This window comes from Cryptomeria japonica, chromosome 3, assembly GCF_030272615.1.
Source record: "Cryptomeria japonica chromosome 3, Sugi_1.0, whole genome shotgun sequence".
Lineage (NCBI taxonomy): Eukaryota > Viridiplantae > Streptophyta > Pinopsida > Cupressales > Cupressaceae > Cryptomeria > Cryptomeria japonica.
The window spans coordinates 490,635,847-490,650,970 of record NC_081407.1 but is presented as its reverse complement, the minus strand read 5'-3'; the positions used below and the strand labels follow the sequence as shown (position 1 = coordinate 490,650,970).

Here is a 15,124-nt window from a genome sequence, read left to right as displayed (position 1 = left end):
TTTACATTTTTTTCTAAAAAAAATCTAGGGTTTGCTGATTTTTCTCAATTCTTAATTTCTTTTTTCTCAATTTGAAAATTTTCAAGAAAAAACACAATGCACAAATTAGTCTTTACTGATTTTTTTTAATTAGTTTAAATTTAAAACTTTGTAAAACACAATGCTCAAATGGTGATTTGTAAAATTGTCTTATTGTAGCAGCCCTCACGTTTTGAAATCAATTTTTTTCCTAATGGCTCATCCTAATCCTCCACAACCTAAGCCTAGGAAACATGGTCAAAAAGATGAGGCATGGAAATACACTGAAGAATTCCCTGGTAGACAAAGAAATCAAACTAAGTGTATTTTTTGTAAGGAAATTAACCATGGGGGGATAAATAGATTGAAGTATCATATTGCTGGCATACGTGGTCATGATACTGAGCCTTGTACCGAGGCACCTCCCGAAGCAGTCTGTTTTTGTTACGTCCAATTATAAAATTTTGCCAGCCAATTGTGCAAAGAGGGTCGGACAAAATTGCAGCCAGGTAGAAAATTCTAAAGTTTATGACTTATGCATTTAAATTTTTCATTTTATAATCTACCTTTAAAGTTGGAAATGAGACTAATGTTTTTTTCTTTTCCTTATCTCAGATAGATGGTGGCAAATGTTTGGGCCTTCAACCCCAAACCTTCAAAAAATTGCCATCCGCATATTGAGCCAGCCATGTAGCGCTTCTGGATGTGAGCGCAACTAGAGCATGTTCGAGCACATCCACTCGAAGAGGCGAAATAGATTGTCTGTGGAGAGGTTGAATGATCTAGTCTTTGTTCATTACAACCTCTGTCTCAGGACCAGACAGATTTTGGACGCTAACTCCTCTCCGATCACTCTAGAGGAAGTTGACCCCGAGTCCGATTGGCTCATTGAGTCCACCGATCCAGTCTTCACTGATGAGGACCTTGAGTGGGTTGACTAGGCAGACAGAGAGGTTGAGGCTGTGGCTATGGCTGTGGCTATGGCAGGGGAGGAGGATAGAGCACGATCAGGCACAACACCTATGGCTACTCAGACTGGCACATCACAGGCAGAGACTATGGCTACTCAGTCATCCAGGACCTACCTTAGACGCCTTTCTAGGAGGCAGATAGACGAGGCTGAGCCAAAGCTTGAGCCATATACTTGTTTTTGTTTACACTTTACAGTTACATATATGTTTGGGAACATTTGAAGTCATGGATTTTATATACATTGGACAACATTTATAACTCTATATATCTATGTTTTCTAATTCCTTAAGCTACAATTTACATTTCTACGCATGTGATGGATGTATGTTTATGTATGTGATCAAATTAGCTTCTATTTGATGATGTTATAGTGTCTTTAAGCTTAATTCAATTATGGGTGTATGAAACAAGTTTTAAATCGTTAAAAATCTCTAAATTCCAAGGGTTTTCTTATTTTGCCGAGTCAGAGCCGAGTCACGAGCCGAGTCAGCCTTGCCGAGTGAGAGCCAAGTCCGAGTCTGGGAACTTTGCATATGAGAGACAAGTGAACTAATATCATACTGTGATCTATCCTCTTACAAACTATCACTAGGTGCAATACTATCAAGAATACCATGAGATGCAGAATCAGCATCATCACAAACGATTTGTATCATGCATCATGTGGACAAATAAGGCAAAATATCTCAAAATAGAAAGAAAAATAGTGGCAAAGTCCATCAAAGAGGATATGATAGATATGCATGAAAATAACTCATCATGGAATATGGGATGTCCTCAATATGGAAGAAGGATGCCATATCATCAAGGATCAAAGATCAAGAATTGATAAAGCATGAGAGGACCTTGAATCCTTGATATATGTATGAAGCTAATCGTGAAAAAGAGAATGATAAGAATCTATGATAAATGATCTAACAATCTAGCTCAGACCAAAGGGGGTTTAGGTGGTATCAAAGAATTATACTTCTATGTATACTCAAACCTTGGTTGTGATATGATGAACAATGGCCAACAAAGGTAAATCCAAACGCTAGATAAATCTGAAATAAATGAGATCTGAAAATGGAACCAAAAGTCAAATTAAGGGTGAGTAGTGTGAGCAAAAACAAGATCATACTATGAACCACAAACCCTAGAAAAAGATAAAGCTGTGAAGCGTGAACTAAGAAAGAAGAGTTCACCTTCTTCAGATCTGAAAAAAGGATAATGAATCAGAAAATAACTCAGAACTGTAATGTAAGTTCAAACCTTAGGAGTTACAAGAAGTTGTCAAGTTCACCAAAAATGTGAGGGACTGAAATCACTTTTACATAAATCTATGATAAATAAACAAGTACAACAAATAACCAATCAATTTACCTTGATTAATTAAGAGCTGGAGCTGATTTTTGTCACATGTCAGTAAATGCAAAAATTAAAGAAAATAAACATATGGATACTTAGCTCTGATTTTGATGTAGAAATGTCTGTCCAGATTTCAAGGAACCACTTGCCAATGTTTTAAAATTTTATCCTGTGTTTCCGTCCTGAAAATCAACCCGTGCATTGTCGGAGATCAGATACAAGACCGCAGAAGTGATCCATAGGAACATGGAACTGATCTACTGCATGGAAGAAACCTTGTAATTTGCAGGAATAATTTGGGGCTTCGGAGTCTGTTGCAACTCACTGTGATTTCTGATATTTGAATCCTTGGAAGGACAAGCAATGTCTATAAACACTTTTGGGAATTCACTGGACTGCAAGAGTCAAGTGTTCCTTGGTCAAACAAACAAGCAAATTTGCTTTATGACTCTGAACAAGGATTCAAAGGCAACAAGAAGTGTGCAACAGATAGAGGATGATGTGCTTTGATCAGTGCTCTGATAGATCTGCTATGATGCTCTCTGATGAGAGAAAATTATGTTCCATTTTATACCATATTCTAACCTATTTCATGCACCTCCATACTCATTCCAACATTCCATTTCCGTTCTATATCATACCATTTGTCGCCTTTTTGTTGCATATGGTTACATATGTATAAGAGGTATTTAATATAGTTTTGAGATTAAATTATGAAAATTAAATATTGATTGTCTTTATTAATAAGCATTGTTATTTCAAGTCTTGGAAAATATATTTTGCAGCATGCTGAAGAAAGGAGAAGAATGCAGACTTCTTACAAACTTCCTGTCACCTTCTTCACCAAAATGCAACTTGTGCTTTCTACTGTAGTTTGCAGTTTCCATGGTTGGATGCATGCTCTATGTTGACTATCGAGGTGGTCTTTATGTTGTATTTCCCGCCTGCATTCTCTAGCCACGTGGATGCATTTCATGTGCTTTTCACATTCCATCATTATCACTTATGCAACCCGATATTTTGTATACGTTCACCCAATTCGACGCTTTAGCACAAACGTTTCTACCAACCGTTTCATTTCTGCCACATCAGATGATATTTGTAGGAGTTAACTGAGGAAAAGAACCTGTGATTTATGTGCCAGCTGTTAAGGAGAATAATCCATAATAAATATGTTCTTGTTATTAGTTTTGAGGAAACTAAAATTCTGTCATTTCCTATTTCTTAGCTGCGGGTGGGTGTAACAAAGCCGTTTGTAATATATGGCTAGGTTTCACACAAACCATTCATAGGTAGTTTGTTGCATAGTTTTAAAACTCGTGGATTCGCCACGGACTCGCGAGTCCATGGGAGCCACGAGTCGACTCGCCAGGACTCACGAGTCCTGGCGAGTCCATCTGAAAGACTCGCGAGTCTTTTGCAAGGACTCGCGCAAGTCTTTTGCATGGACTCGCGAGTCTTTCAGATGGACTCGTGTGACCCAGAAAAAAAGTCATGCAAGCTTTAAAATTGAGTTTTTTAAAAAAAATTTTGGAGCCACGAGTCGACTCGCCAGGACTCACGAGTCCTGGCGAGTCCATCTGAAAGACTCGCGAGTCTTTTGCAAGGACTCGCACAAGTCTTTTGCATGGACTCGCGAGTCTTTCAGATGGACTCGTGTGACCCAGAAAAAAAGTCATAAGTGAAAAATAAAAGAAAAATAACACCCGACGCCTTTATAAAATAATAAAAGTATTTTTGGCCTCGCGGGGCGCTGCCCCTTGACCCCAACTTGGGGGCGCTGCCCCCAAACCCCCATCGAAAAATATAGGGGGAAACTGCGCCGATGGAAGTAGGGAAAATTTAACCTCCGAGTCTGATTAGGCTCCATATAACAGCATAATTAGCATTGAAGACATCTTGTTATTATACATTTTATAGTTGAAAGTTTGAAACTATAAGTATGTGACATGTGTAATGTTTCAATTATGGCTCTTATGCTCTCTAAATGCATTAATTTCTTTATGTTTTTTTGTAAAACTACGGTTTTTCTTTTTGCTGAGTCCTTGCAGAGTCTTTCACGAGTCCGAGTCCGAGTCCAAATTTTTGGTTTGCCGAGTCCGAGGCGAGTCCGAGATTTTCAACTATGGTTTGTTAGCTATAAGACCAAACAAATTGGCCATTATTGTACATAGCTGTTATAGCTTGCAGCTATATGTATATTAGCTCTAATGCAGATTTGAAGAGCAGACTTTGGCGTGAGCTGGTTATGGTACACAGATTTTGGTGAGCAGATTTGCATGCAGATTTTTGAAACTCTACTGTCTGATAAATATTATTCGCATGGCCAGTTCTGTGTAGAAAAAAAGCTCTCATTTCATTACCAGGCGAACTATGGAGGCAGGGACCACTTCATAGGGCGCTTGGTGATTTTTGATTTCTATAATTTTATTTCAGTAATGTGTGTTGTTTTGATTTTTATTGCTTTGTGTTTTATATTAGTAATTAAGAGTGATGAATGTTATGTCATTACTATTGCAAATCGATTAACCATTTTCTGTTATTGTACATTGGTTAATATTATAGAATTGTGATTATAAATTTATAATGATTTATCATTAAAACGAATTTATATTCTAGAATAAACTGTTGTCACAGCTTACTGTCGTACTGTTGCCAGGAAGTGACAGTTCCTGATGACATAATTATTGTGATTTGTTGTAAGTTTATTTTTGTAGGTTACGTTTCATCCCCACTCATCTCACTGCCTGCAGCCCTTGTGCAAATAGCCACGACAACTTTCACAAGTCTACGTTCCCCGGATTAACATGTATAGATCAAACTGAATTTCATTAGTAAACATCAAATTTCATTTCATTCATTACCCCAGTGTTGGCCTATCACTCTCATAGATGTTCTATCTATAAAATCCTAGCATGCTTCTTTTTTATAGCCAAATTCTCATAGATGATCCATTCCAGTTAGGTTTAGTTTTTAAATACACTAGCCCAATGGCTAATTTGATGCAATTCTTAATTTAGTCAACTTGTAGTGCCCAGTGAATGGGGCCAGAAAAGTTTGAATTTAAATTTTCAATTCTGAAACTTTTGGGGTCAGGTCTGCAGTCACAAATGTGATTTGGGTCAGGTCCTTGTGAGTGTCTGACCCAAAGACAAAAAGCAGATTATGTGTGGAATGGAGTGAAATCCAGAGGTACATGATCATTGGATTTGGGAATGGGTGATGTTATTTGCCTATTTCCATACAATTTTGACCATCTTACACACTATTTGAATGCAATAAAGAGAACCTGGTGATTATCAACCTGTTGCTTTGTGCTGGAAAATAAGGGAAAAGTACATGGACATGCAATTTTTACCATTGTAACTATATGTAACTGTCTACTTTCTAATTCTTGGTTGATGTGGAATTGAATTGATTCAAAGTGCATGTGATTATCTGATCCTTGCAATCTGTTGGTTTATTTATTTTTGATCTCTGTTTTATTTCAAATTGAATATCAAATGTACCATTTACACTTTTTTCTGTTCTAAATGCATTGGAATTCTCTATGAGTGTAATTATACATATTTAGAAACAAATCGTAGAAAATTGGGAACGTTTTCATCTAATTACCCAAAAATGTCATAAATGTGCAGTGTAAAGATTGTAGATAGTATTTGGGTATTATTGTAGTTTTCTTTGCAAATTTCTCTAACTAATAAATAGAGGGGAGTCTCCCTTTCTAATTGAAGAGAAACAAGTCTGTCCACTCACTGTCACTTGACTTTTTGTTACCTTACAAATTCCACTGCTAACAAGAAGCATTACCTAATCTTAGTCAACTAGGATCACATTTGTTATTTTGATCTTTCAAGTCTTTTTTTTGACATGAAATAAATTATGCTATGATTGATTGCTTAATATACTTGAATAGTTCTTTGGAATTTAATTATGCGAGGAAAATCATTCAGCAGTGCACTTATAACATGTTTTCAGTAAAGGTTTAACAGGGATTTCATGGAGAATGTGAGGTGTAACAAAGTATGTCGCCAACTTTTTTTATTTCTATCAGTTAAATAAAGAAGTAAAATTCTTTGCTGTTTGATATTTTCTATTCAGTTCTTTATTCATACTTAGCTTATGAAATTTGTGTTTGAACTTTTGAAGCAGTTGCAATCATCACAGAACAATTTTAAATTCTTTGTGTTTGGAAAGAAACATCATCTGATTTCTAATTAATTTTGTTTCCACGAGAACACATCACTGCAAGTTATGATTATTATAAATTGCAATTGCCTGTGATTGACTCAAACATAAGTTATGTTTTTATGATAAATGAAACTTTGATATTCAGCAGAGGCCATGTTTAATCAAGGAACTATTGGCATGTTCGAAGCCTTTGGTATTCATTTACTTAATATAATATTTTACAGCTCAGAGAGGAAGCAAATACAGCCTATTGATAAATGGCAATTTATCATATAGACATATTGTCTTATAGCTATGCTGAACAAATTGTCAATGAAAGTCATCCTGTTTAAGGAAGTACTTTCAAAGTTTTCGTAGTAAATTTAATTGAAATAGTAATTGTTTCCCCTTTATTATAGTTTTGTGTCTTGTCTACTCTCTTGTTTAATGATTTACTGAGACTTGATGATAAAAAATAAATAATATTAATGTATCATTAATCCCACATAGTGAGGTTTATATAGTCCTTATCAAATAGCTTGTAGTACAACTTTTCGCATTTACTTTTCTAGCCATAGAACACAAGGAACTATTGGTTTCGTATAGTAGCATTTTTGATTCAGCCTAGAACGTCTGCAAACAGGTAATACACTCACACAAATTGCTCGAGAGAAAGCTGGAATAATGAAGGTATGATGTCATCAAAATATATAAGATCTGGATTTACCCCACAATTTGTTGTTTAAGATTTTGTGTGTGATTTCTTTATGTGCTATATGGTTGTTAAGACTCTAACAGTAAATTATATTGTTATCTTTTGGAGATCTACTCACATTGCTTTTGATTTGTTATGAGACTTGTGAAGCCTGGAGTTCCAGTATTCACTGTGCCTCAACCTGAAGATGCAAGGAGAGTTCTTGAGGATGTTGCATCTGAGTTATTGGTAAATGTCTAGTTCTTCCTTTATTTATATTAAAGAACATAGATTTCCTATGTGATGAAAATTAGATTGTAAACTAGTATCAGACTTCACCTTTTTAAGTAATAGTAAGTCCAATTGCATGCCATTATATAAAGTCAAGAAGCCATTTATCCTATTTTTAATCAAATAATGAACATGTACGTCAATTTATCTACTAGGTGGGCATAGAACAGCCAGTTATAGAACACCTCCCTATGTATATTGTAAATGGTGATTATTACAACATAAGGGGATATGCATAATATGTCTGCCCTTTGCAGCAAGCTTTGAGTTTGATGTGCTAGTCTAGATATAAGTTAGGTCACATTAACTTTGAATGATCTAACTTATTGTTAGGAGTTAGATATATTTGTTATAACTAATTTTAAGTTGATCACCATTTTCCACGATTGATTTTATCTCCATATCTAATGAAAATAGAGCCTGCATTTGAGACTGCGTACATTATGATTATATAATCAGTGGGGACATTCTGTTCCATTTGTTTGTTGTGTTTTTTTGATGTAATGAGGACTTTGTGAATTCTTAGAGTTGATCTATTATTGCATATTCAGAATAGTTTTGCCTTAAATACCTACTTTTTTGGCACCACCTATGTTTATTTCTAGTGTGTTTCCTATGATATCTCAGATTCTCAACCAAACAGTATACCATTAGTTGTCATCAATGAATGAATGAAAAAAAAAAAATATGCTAAGTTACTGAATGAGAATCTGATACAAGTACAGGTACATGCGTATGAGACGGTAATACAAAAATTGAGAGTTGGATATGTTTTGGGTATGTCCACGCGAAAGAAAACAAAAATTATAAATATATACTGGTTTTATCTAATTTATATACTATTTGTTAATTTAATATTCATTGTGAAACTTATATTAGTTTATATTAAAATACAGTATGATAAAATCACATTATGATTGATACTTTAATATTTAATTGTTATTTCCTTACCTCTTTCAAATTCATACTGTATAAAATATGAAGTTTCAGCATATAAAGTTACACATGATATATATTAATACTTTAAGTTTAAGCCTAAGTTGCTGAATCATGGAATTTTTCGGGCGATCCCGTGTACGAAATGTACTGGAATCGGATTCTGAAACGAATCACCTGTGGGTACATCTGGGGTTCACATTTTTGGATGCTGAAATGTTTAGTGATTCTAGTTTGATCTTTTTGATATTCTTAAAACCTACAGTGCTGATTAGGGAACTCAGAACTTATCTATCATGAGATTCTAGTTTGATCTTTTTAATATTGAAAACTGAATTTAAATTAGTATGTTATGTTCAAAATTTGAAATTTGTAATGGTTTTATTTAGCATATGTATTGGTATATGACATTCTAAATTTAATTCTATTTTCTAGCTATATATATATATACCAAAAACGTACCCAACCCCCAAAATAATTTCTGCTGTACTGGCATTTCGTACCCATGTAACCATTCTTGTACCCATATCCGATTCAGCAACTTAGCTTTGACCTATATATGGTCATGTTCTGTGATATTGTCTTGGATCTGTTATTGCTTTTAACACAAAATAAAAAATGTTTGTTTGCTGATGCTGCAATGCATTATCACACATGAATTACCTGTTTGTTGTTGCTGCAAGCAGTTAAACACTCAAAACTTGTTATATGAATATCGTTTAGGGTTTTGTATAGCTCATCTACTATTGGAATAATCTGTAAATGCCACGTTGACCCTAGGATCGCTTGATTACACCCTTAGATGATTCCATGTGATTCTAACCATTGAAAATCAAACCCTACCCATCTCCATAGTTGAATTGCATTCGTATTTGATTCCAAGACGAATCGTACTATTGATGTGTGTTTTATGCACATGCAAGCATCATAATAAAATACCAAAGTACTTTACCCTCTCTTGAACAAAATCACCTCAAATGTTAAGGGTAAGATCAACTAAAATGATTCCAAGGTTTCTATAGTCAGGTCTTGATGAGTGGGTAACTCAATGGTCGATGTGAATTGCTGTTTTCACTTGGGGACTTACACAATTGTTCATATCAACTTTGCTTATCATGAATATGGAATAGGTGTGCTGATAACTTAGGATTTAACAATGAAGCTCTTGAAACTATTCTAAGAAGGATTTTTAAAAAAGGACAAAAGGGATAGGGCTAAGGAATTCTATACTAAATCCTAGAATGCAAGAAGTGATGAACAAATTCAGTGGAATCAAACTAGGCAAAGTCTCACCATCAAGTTGAACAACTTGACACAAACTTAGTGCAATCATCTAAGGTGTATGTCAAAGATGTTCAAATTATTACCATCAAACACTGATACCATTCAAGTAAATGCATAACAGTGGACGTATAATAATTGTAGTCAAGCTTATATAAACTTCAGTTGACCACGCAAGGCACACTTACAATCAACAAGATGCTAGTGGTATGGATAAATGGATTCCACACAAATACATTCAACAAATTCTTTCATTCAATCTAATAACACTTGAAAGCAAATTCTAATCTAATTTGGAGGAATTGAGAAACTTGAATGCAAGATAACACTTAAACAAAAATCATCATCAATTCGAACAATGATTTATATTCCAATCTGTAGCATCTACCAACGATTCTCAAAAATCTCTCTTACAAATGAGAGGCAATGGGGTTTATATAGAGTCTTAAACAAAATAGATGGCCGAGATTTAATCAAAATCAAGGGCCAAGATCATGCCATCAAAGCCCTAGAGTTGCTTTAATTAGGATTTACATATAAAATGGAGCCAACAACATATAGCCCAAGAGAAAGACATCTAGTCATCAAATAGGCAATCTTCTAGAAGATTTCATCCTACATCTCTTTCTCTCACAGTATAATCCAAGAATCTAGCTAACACAAAATCTAATTCCTCCATGGAAAGGCTGGGTAAGGCATCCTGCTACAGATCAATAACGTCCAATGCATCCGAGCAAGCATCCAAGGTGTTCTCCCAATCTGGCATAAGCTTCCACGAATTGTGCACATGGATCAACAAAGAAACTAAATCATCCATTTGACTCTTCTTCAAAGAGTCCAACTGATTGAAGTACATGAACTTCATCTTGTCTCTCAATTTTGCTAAGTGTAAACCATTAGCCTCGTTGACATCCACTTCCAATAATTCCTCAACTAAGGCAAGGATCTTTGATTGAATCTCATGAATTGATCCTTCCATCTCTGCACAATCCTTTTGTGCGTGCTCATAAGTAGATTTCTTCATGGCTAATGAACAATACCAGCCATGGAAATCGTATCTGTCTCCATCATGCACAATATTTTTGTAATGTCCCCATTTTTCCTATGATCACTCAGTTGCATAGTTTTGCCTGTTAGTCATCTTTGTAGGCAAATTCATAGTGTTGGGAGATGATGGGTTAGCCAAAGGGGACCTTTACTTAGACAAATATTACCTTGGTGGGCCTTTTATAATAAAACTTTATAATATTAAGTTATAAAGTTACTTTTTCTAAATTTGGAAAAAGTAAATTAAAGTGACTTATAAGTTACTTTATATTTTAATAAATGACTTCATAACTTTTCCCATGGCATGGCCTCCTATGTGAAAAAGTAATTTATTAAAAGGTGGTCAATTTTAATGGGATGTGGACCCTTGAGCAGATCGAACTTATGGGGGAGAGGATAGATTCCATTGGAATCTTATTTTGATGCCTTTATGGGTTCGATTTGGGAGAGGAAGGCATAAGTGTGATTTTGGATTCATTACTGAGCATTCTTTGGTGATTATTTTATTTCAATTTTCTCTGCAACATTCTGCCATAGCAGATACAACAGCTTGGTGGCCAAATTGAGGACGAAAAGCCTTGGTTCAGGCAGGTTGGACGATACCCCAGCCAATATTCTTACCCTAGCACTCAAAAAAAGACAAATTTTAGGTCAACTGAGGATCGATTTATGCAGATTGTGGATCAGAATTGCAAAGAAGGCAGGAAAGGTTAGATCTGAGCACTTGGGGTGGTTTTAACAGCAAGAAATAACACACTAATGCTAGTCGTATAGCTTCCAGGCCTAGCCGTACCACTTTCCCTTGCCTGGAATTCATTAAAAATAAATTGAAAGGTTTACCTTTGGGTTTTTTGTACAAATCTCATTGTTAGCATTAGGAATAAAGATTAGAATCATTATTTCAGGTTTGTGAAGCAACTGGAGAGAGTTATAAGCAAATTAGTGGGGAAAATTGCCCAAATTTGGTGAAGTCTCCTGGGGGGCCGAAGGAATTAGCAGCAAATTGGTCTATTTGTGTTAGATTTGTTTTTGGTAATTATTACTTAGAGGAATAAAACTCCTTGGAGCTGTTAGAACACATTGGTAGCTCCTGTAGCAGCATGTGGACTCATTTCAGCTAATAAAGCAGCCATTCAGGCAAGCATTGGACTAGTGGTAGGCCAATTCTGGCTTCCGATGTTTCTATATCTGATTTTAGATGTTTGATGATTTGCTGTCAATAAACCAGTCATCTCTAAATTCCTATTTCAGTTCTAGTTCTTTCTTGCATTGCAATTATATTTCATTTTGGTTTCCAAATCTTAAGCATAAAACACCAAAAGGTATAAAACCTCAAAATTGTCAAAAAAACTTCAAAAAAATTCTCGTTGTCATAGATTCAAGTTTGCAACAAACCAATCAGATTTGAGCATAGTCCTAAATGACATCTTCCAATTTTCCCTGATCAATGTGGACATAAGAATTCTCTTCAGTGTTCTGAGCTGTGGATAGTCTTTTCCTAAATAGGCAGGAATTCCTTCCAAACTCCCTCTAGATACTGTATCCTGAATATGAGTGTCGTTGTCCTGTCAAAAGCCTGGACAAAGTGAGTAAGGAAATCATCTGCCTGTCTCTTCGTATCTTCAATCCACTTCTCCAATTCCAAGAGTGTTATCTCTCGCTGCCTCGTAATCTGCATGTAGTCCACAATCAACTGCAATAGGGGAAATAAGGGTGGGATTCTCACGCCTTATCCCTACAATGTACTCTTTAAGTTTGATATTTTCTTCCTTATATTTCTCTTTCCTCTCTATCTCCCTATCCAATCTTGCATTGATCGTCTTGAGGGTATCACCAACTTCCTGGAATTCCTACTCTTTTGTAGTACGACCAAGGTCCACTGAAGTAATCTGGAAATCCATGGGAGTAGCATCATCTTTCGTTACATCTCCAATAGGAACAACCACCTGTGCAATCCGCATTCCTATCTCATCTCTAGTTATATGTGACAAAATCTCAACCTTCTTTGGTTCTTTTTCCATATTGCTTTTGGCTAAATAGTCATCAATGTCGTCAATTGGCTGCACCTCTACCATCTTCTTACTTTTATCCATACTCCTCATCAACCAATCAGGAATAGCGGCCATCTCCATACCATCTTCAAGACACATCTCTCGATCAAGTTCCCTCAATGCCGAGATAACATCATCATCATCCTAAAATTGCACCCCTTGCAATTTTGACTGCATTTCGGGCCCTCACCTTGCCGGTCTCATCCCCATGCTTGATCAAGACCCTTTTATGCCTCCCCTATGCAACCAAACTTCATTTTTCTATCCTACAATTTGCATAGCCCCTTGTCCCTGGTGTAAATTAGGGCTGGACCAGAGTGCCATGCCTTGGTCCTCCCTAACCAAGACCTATTTTGGCCCCTAGGCCCTATCTCAAATTTGAGCGGGAAATTACTCCCCCATGTCGGCCTATGTCGAAAAATGAAACAATTGACAACAGACAAGTTAATAAGGAGATTTTCCCTTCTCATTTGCCAATCAATCAATCATAAAGAGATAGCATGACAAAGTGGAGAAGGCAAGGAGACTACATTCAAGAATTCAAGCATTCATCATCAAGCATTCCTCAATGCTGCATATTCTTCATGTATCCATTGGAGCAACATTACATCATTCATTTGCAAACATGTGTGTGTGATAGGGTTTTGTTATGTTCATGCCATTTCATACAACAGATGTGATTACATTCAAGAAGCAAAGAATTATCATCATCATCTATTGCAGATCTGAAGGTATACCTTTCCATCATTTATTTCAAGTATTTGCAGTATTTCTTTCAAGGTTGATTCCAAACTAGGGTTTGACTTAGGCAAAGCCCTATTCCCAACCCCTTTCTTCTTCATTATGTGTGCAGGAAGCAGGTGCGCAACCGTACTTCTGGAATTAAGCTTTATTTGCAGAGACGAAAAAACCGTTTTCGATGCGCAGAAAGTTTGGAGGACCAAGTTGGGGGTGACCTGGTCTGGACACACGGTCCCTGCAAGTTTTGACAGATTTCGTAGAGCAGTTCCAAATCATCTCAAACTTCTCATATCCAGGTGCACGACTGAATCCCGAATCTGTGGCTCGTTGTTTTTGCATACTTTACCTTCAATTTCAACACTTTACTTATTCAACTTACAAAAGAGGGTTAAACTCATTCCAAAGTTCCAAACACAATCAATTTACTTAGTATTCAGTCCTTGTGTCATTTAGGATTGGATCTAGTGGATTCATCCCCTCTTTTGAATGTAAAGTCCTCCAAGTGAAAATCGGCTTGGTGATTTCCCCCTTTCATGTGGTGAATTTGCAAAGCCCTGAATTTTCCACTTTACATTGTGGTGAACCTGACGTGAACACCCTTAATTCTGATTTTTGTTTTTTGATTTGAGTGTATGCAATTTAAAATTCAAATTTTCAATTATAAGCTTAATTTCCTTGCAATTTCAAAAGTTTAGAGGTTAAATTCACAAAAAACCCTAATTTTTAGATTCAAAATTGAGCTTGTGATTTGTCTAAATTGGATTGATTGTTTCAGATCTGAGAACTCTTCAATTTTACAATTCAAGTTTTCATTTACATGTGCAATTTTCAAATTTTTTAAAAATTTAAGTGGTCAAATTAAAAAAACCCTAATTTTAATATTAAAATTGAACTTGTGGGTTGTGTAGATCTTGAATTAATTTTCAAATTTGAGTCTTTGCTTCAATTTCAAAATTCACTTTCCCTCCTTACAACATTCAAATTTTCATATAATTTTTTAAAAAAATTAAGCAGTTTATGCAACAAACCCAAATTTTTAAAAATTAAATCAATCTTGTGCAATTTCAAATTTTCCTATAAGCATTTAATTGACTCAATTAAATCTAAAGCCTCTTGTTGTACTTCTAAACATTATAAAAGTCGGCCCTTAAGTGTGCCCTTTTTGTTTTGTTTTATTCTTTCAATTAATCATCTTCTCGAGCATCCTAAGTGTGTCCTATTTCGACCTTCAAGGATTATTTTCGCATACCACGACATCTCCAATTCCCATATCCTTCTGGAATTCACATTAAAATCATAATATCTCGCGTCCCCGAAAATTTGTGAAAAAGTTGGTCGGACTGTGTTCAGACCAAGTCGTTACCTACTTGCTCCCGACTTTTTCTCCTCGAATTTTGGGAGCTTGTTTTGACTGTTTTTACTACACAATTTCAAAGATTTGTGAAATTTTATTGATTTTAGGTCGCCCTAAGGTCAAAAACAAATCCGAATTTCAACATTTCCATTTTAAATTTAAATTTTAAAATTAAGTGGTTAATTACAACAAACCCTATTTTTTAAAATTAAATTGATTTCT

The 15,124-nt window shown here is 35.5% G+C and overlaps 1 protein-coding gene across 4 annotated transcripts in view; it reads left to right on the top strand.

Annotated features, from left to right (window-relative positions):
• LOC131044540 (folylpolyglutamate synthase) overlaps positions 1 to 15,124 on the top strand; it is a 267,458-nt gene that overhangs the window by 211,685 nt on the left and 40,649 nt on the right. For all 4 annotated transcript variants that reach the window (XM_057977897.2, XM_057977892.2, XM_057977891.2 and 1 more), the window contains 2 exons: positions 7,151 to 7,197; positions 7,373 to 7,450. In XM_057977897.2, coding sequence (XP_057833880.1) covers positions 7,151 to 7,197; positions 7,373 to 7,450 — 125 coding nt within the window. The remainder of the gene's footprint in view (positions 1 to 7,150; positions 7,198 to 7,372; positions 7,451 to 15,124) is intronic.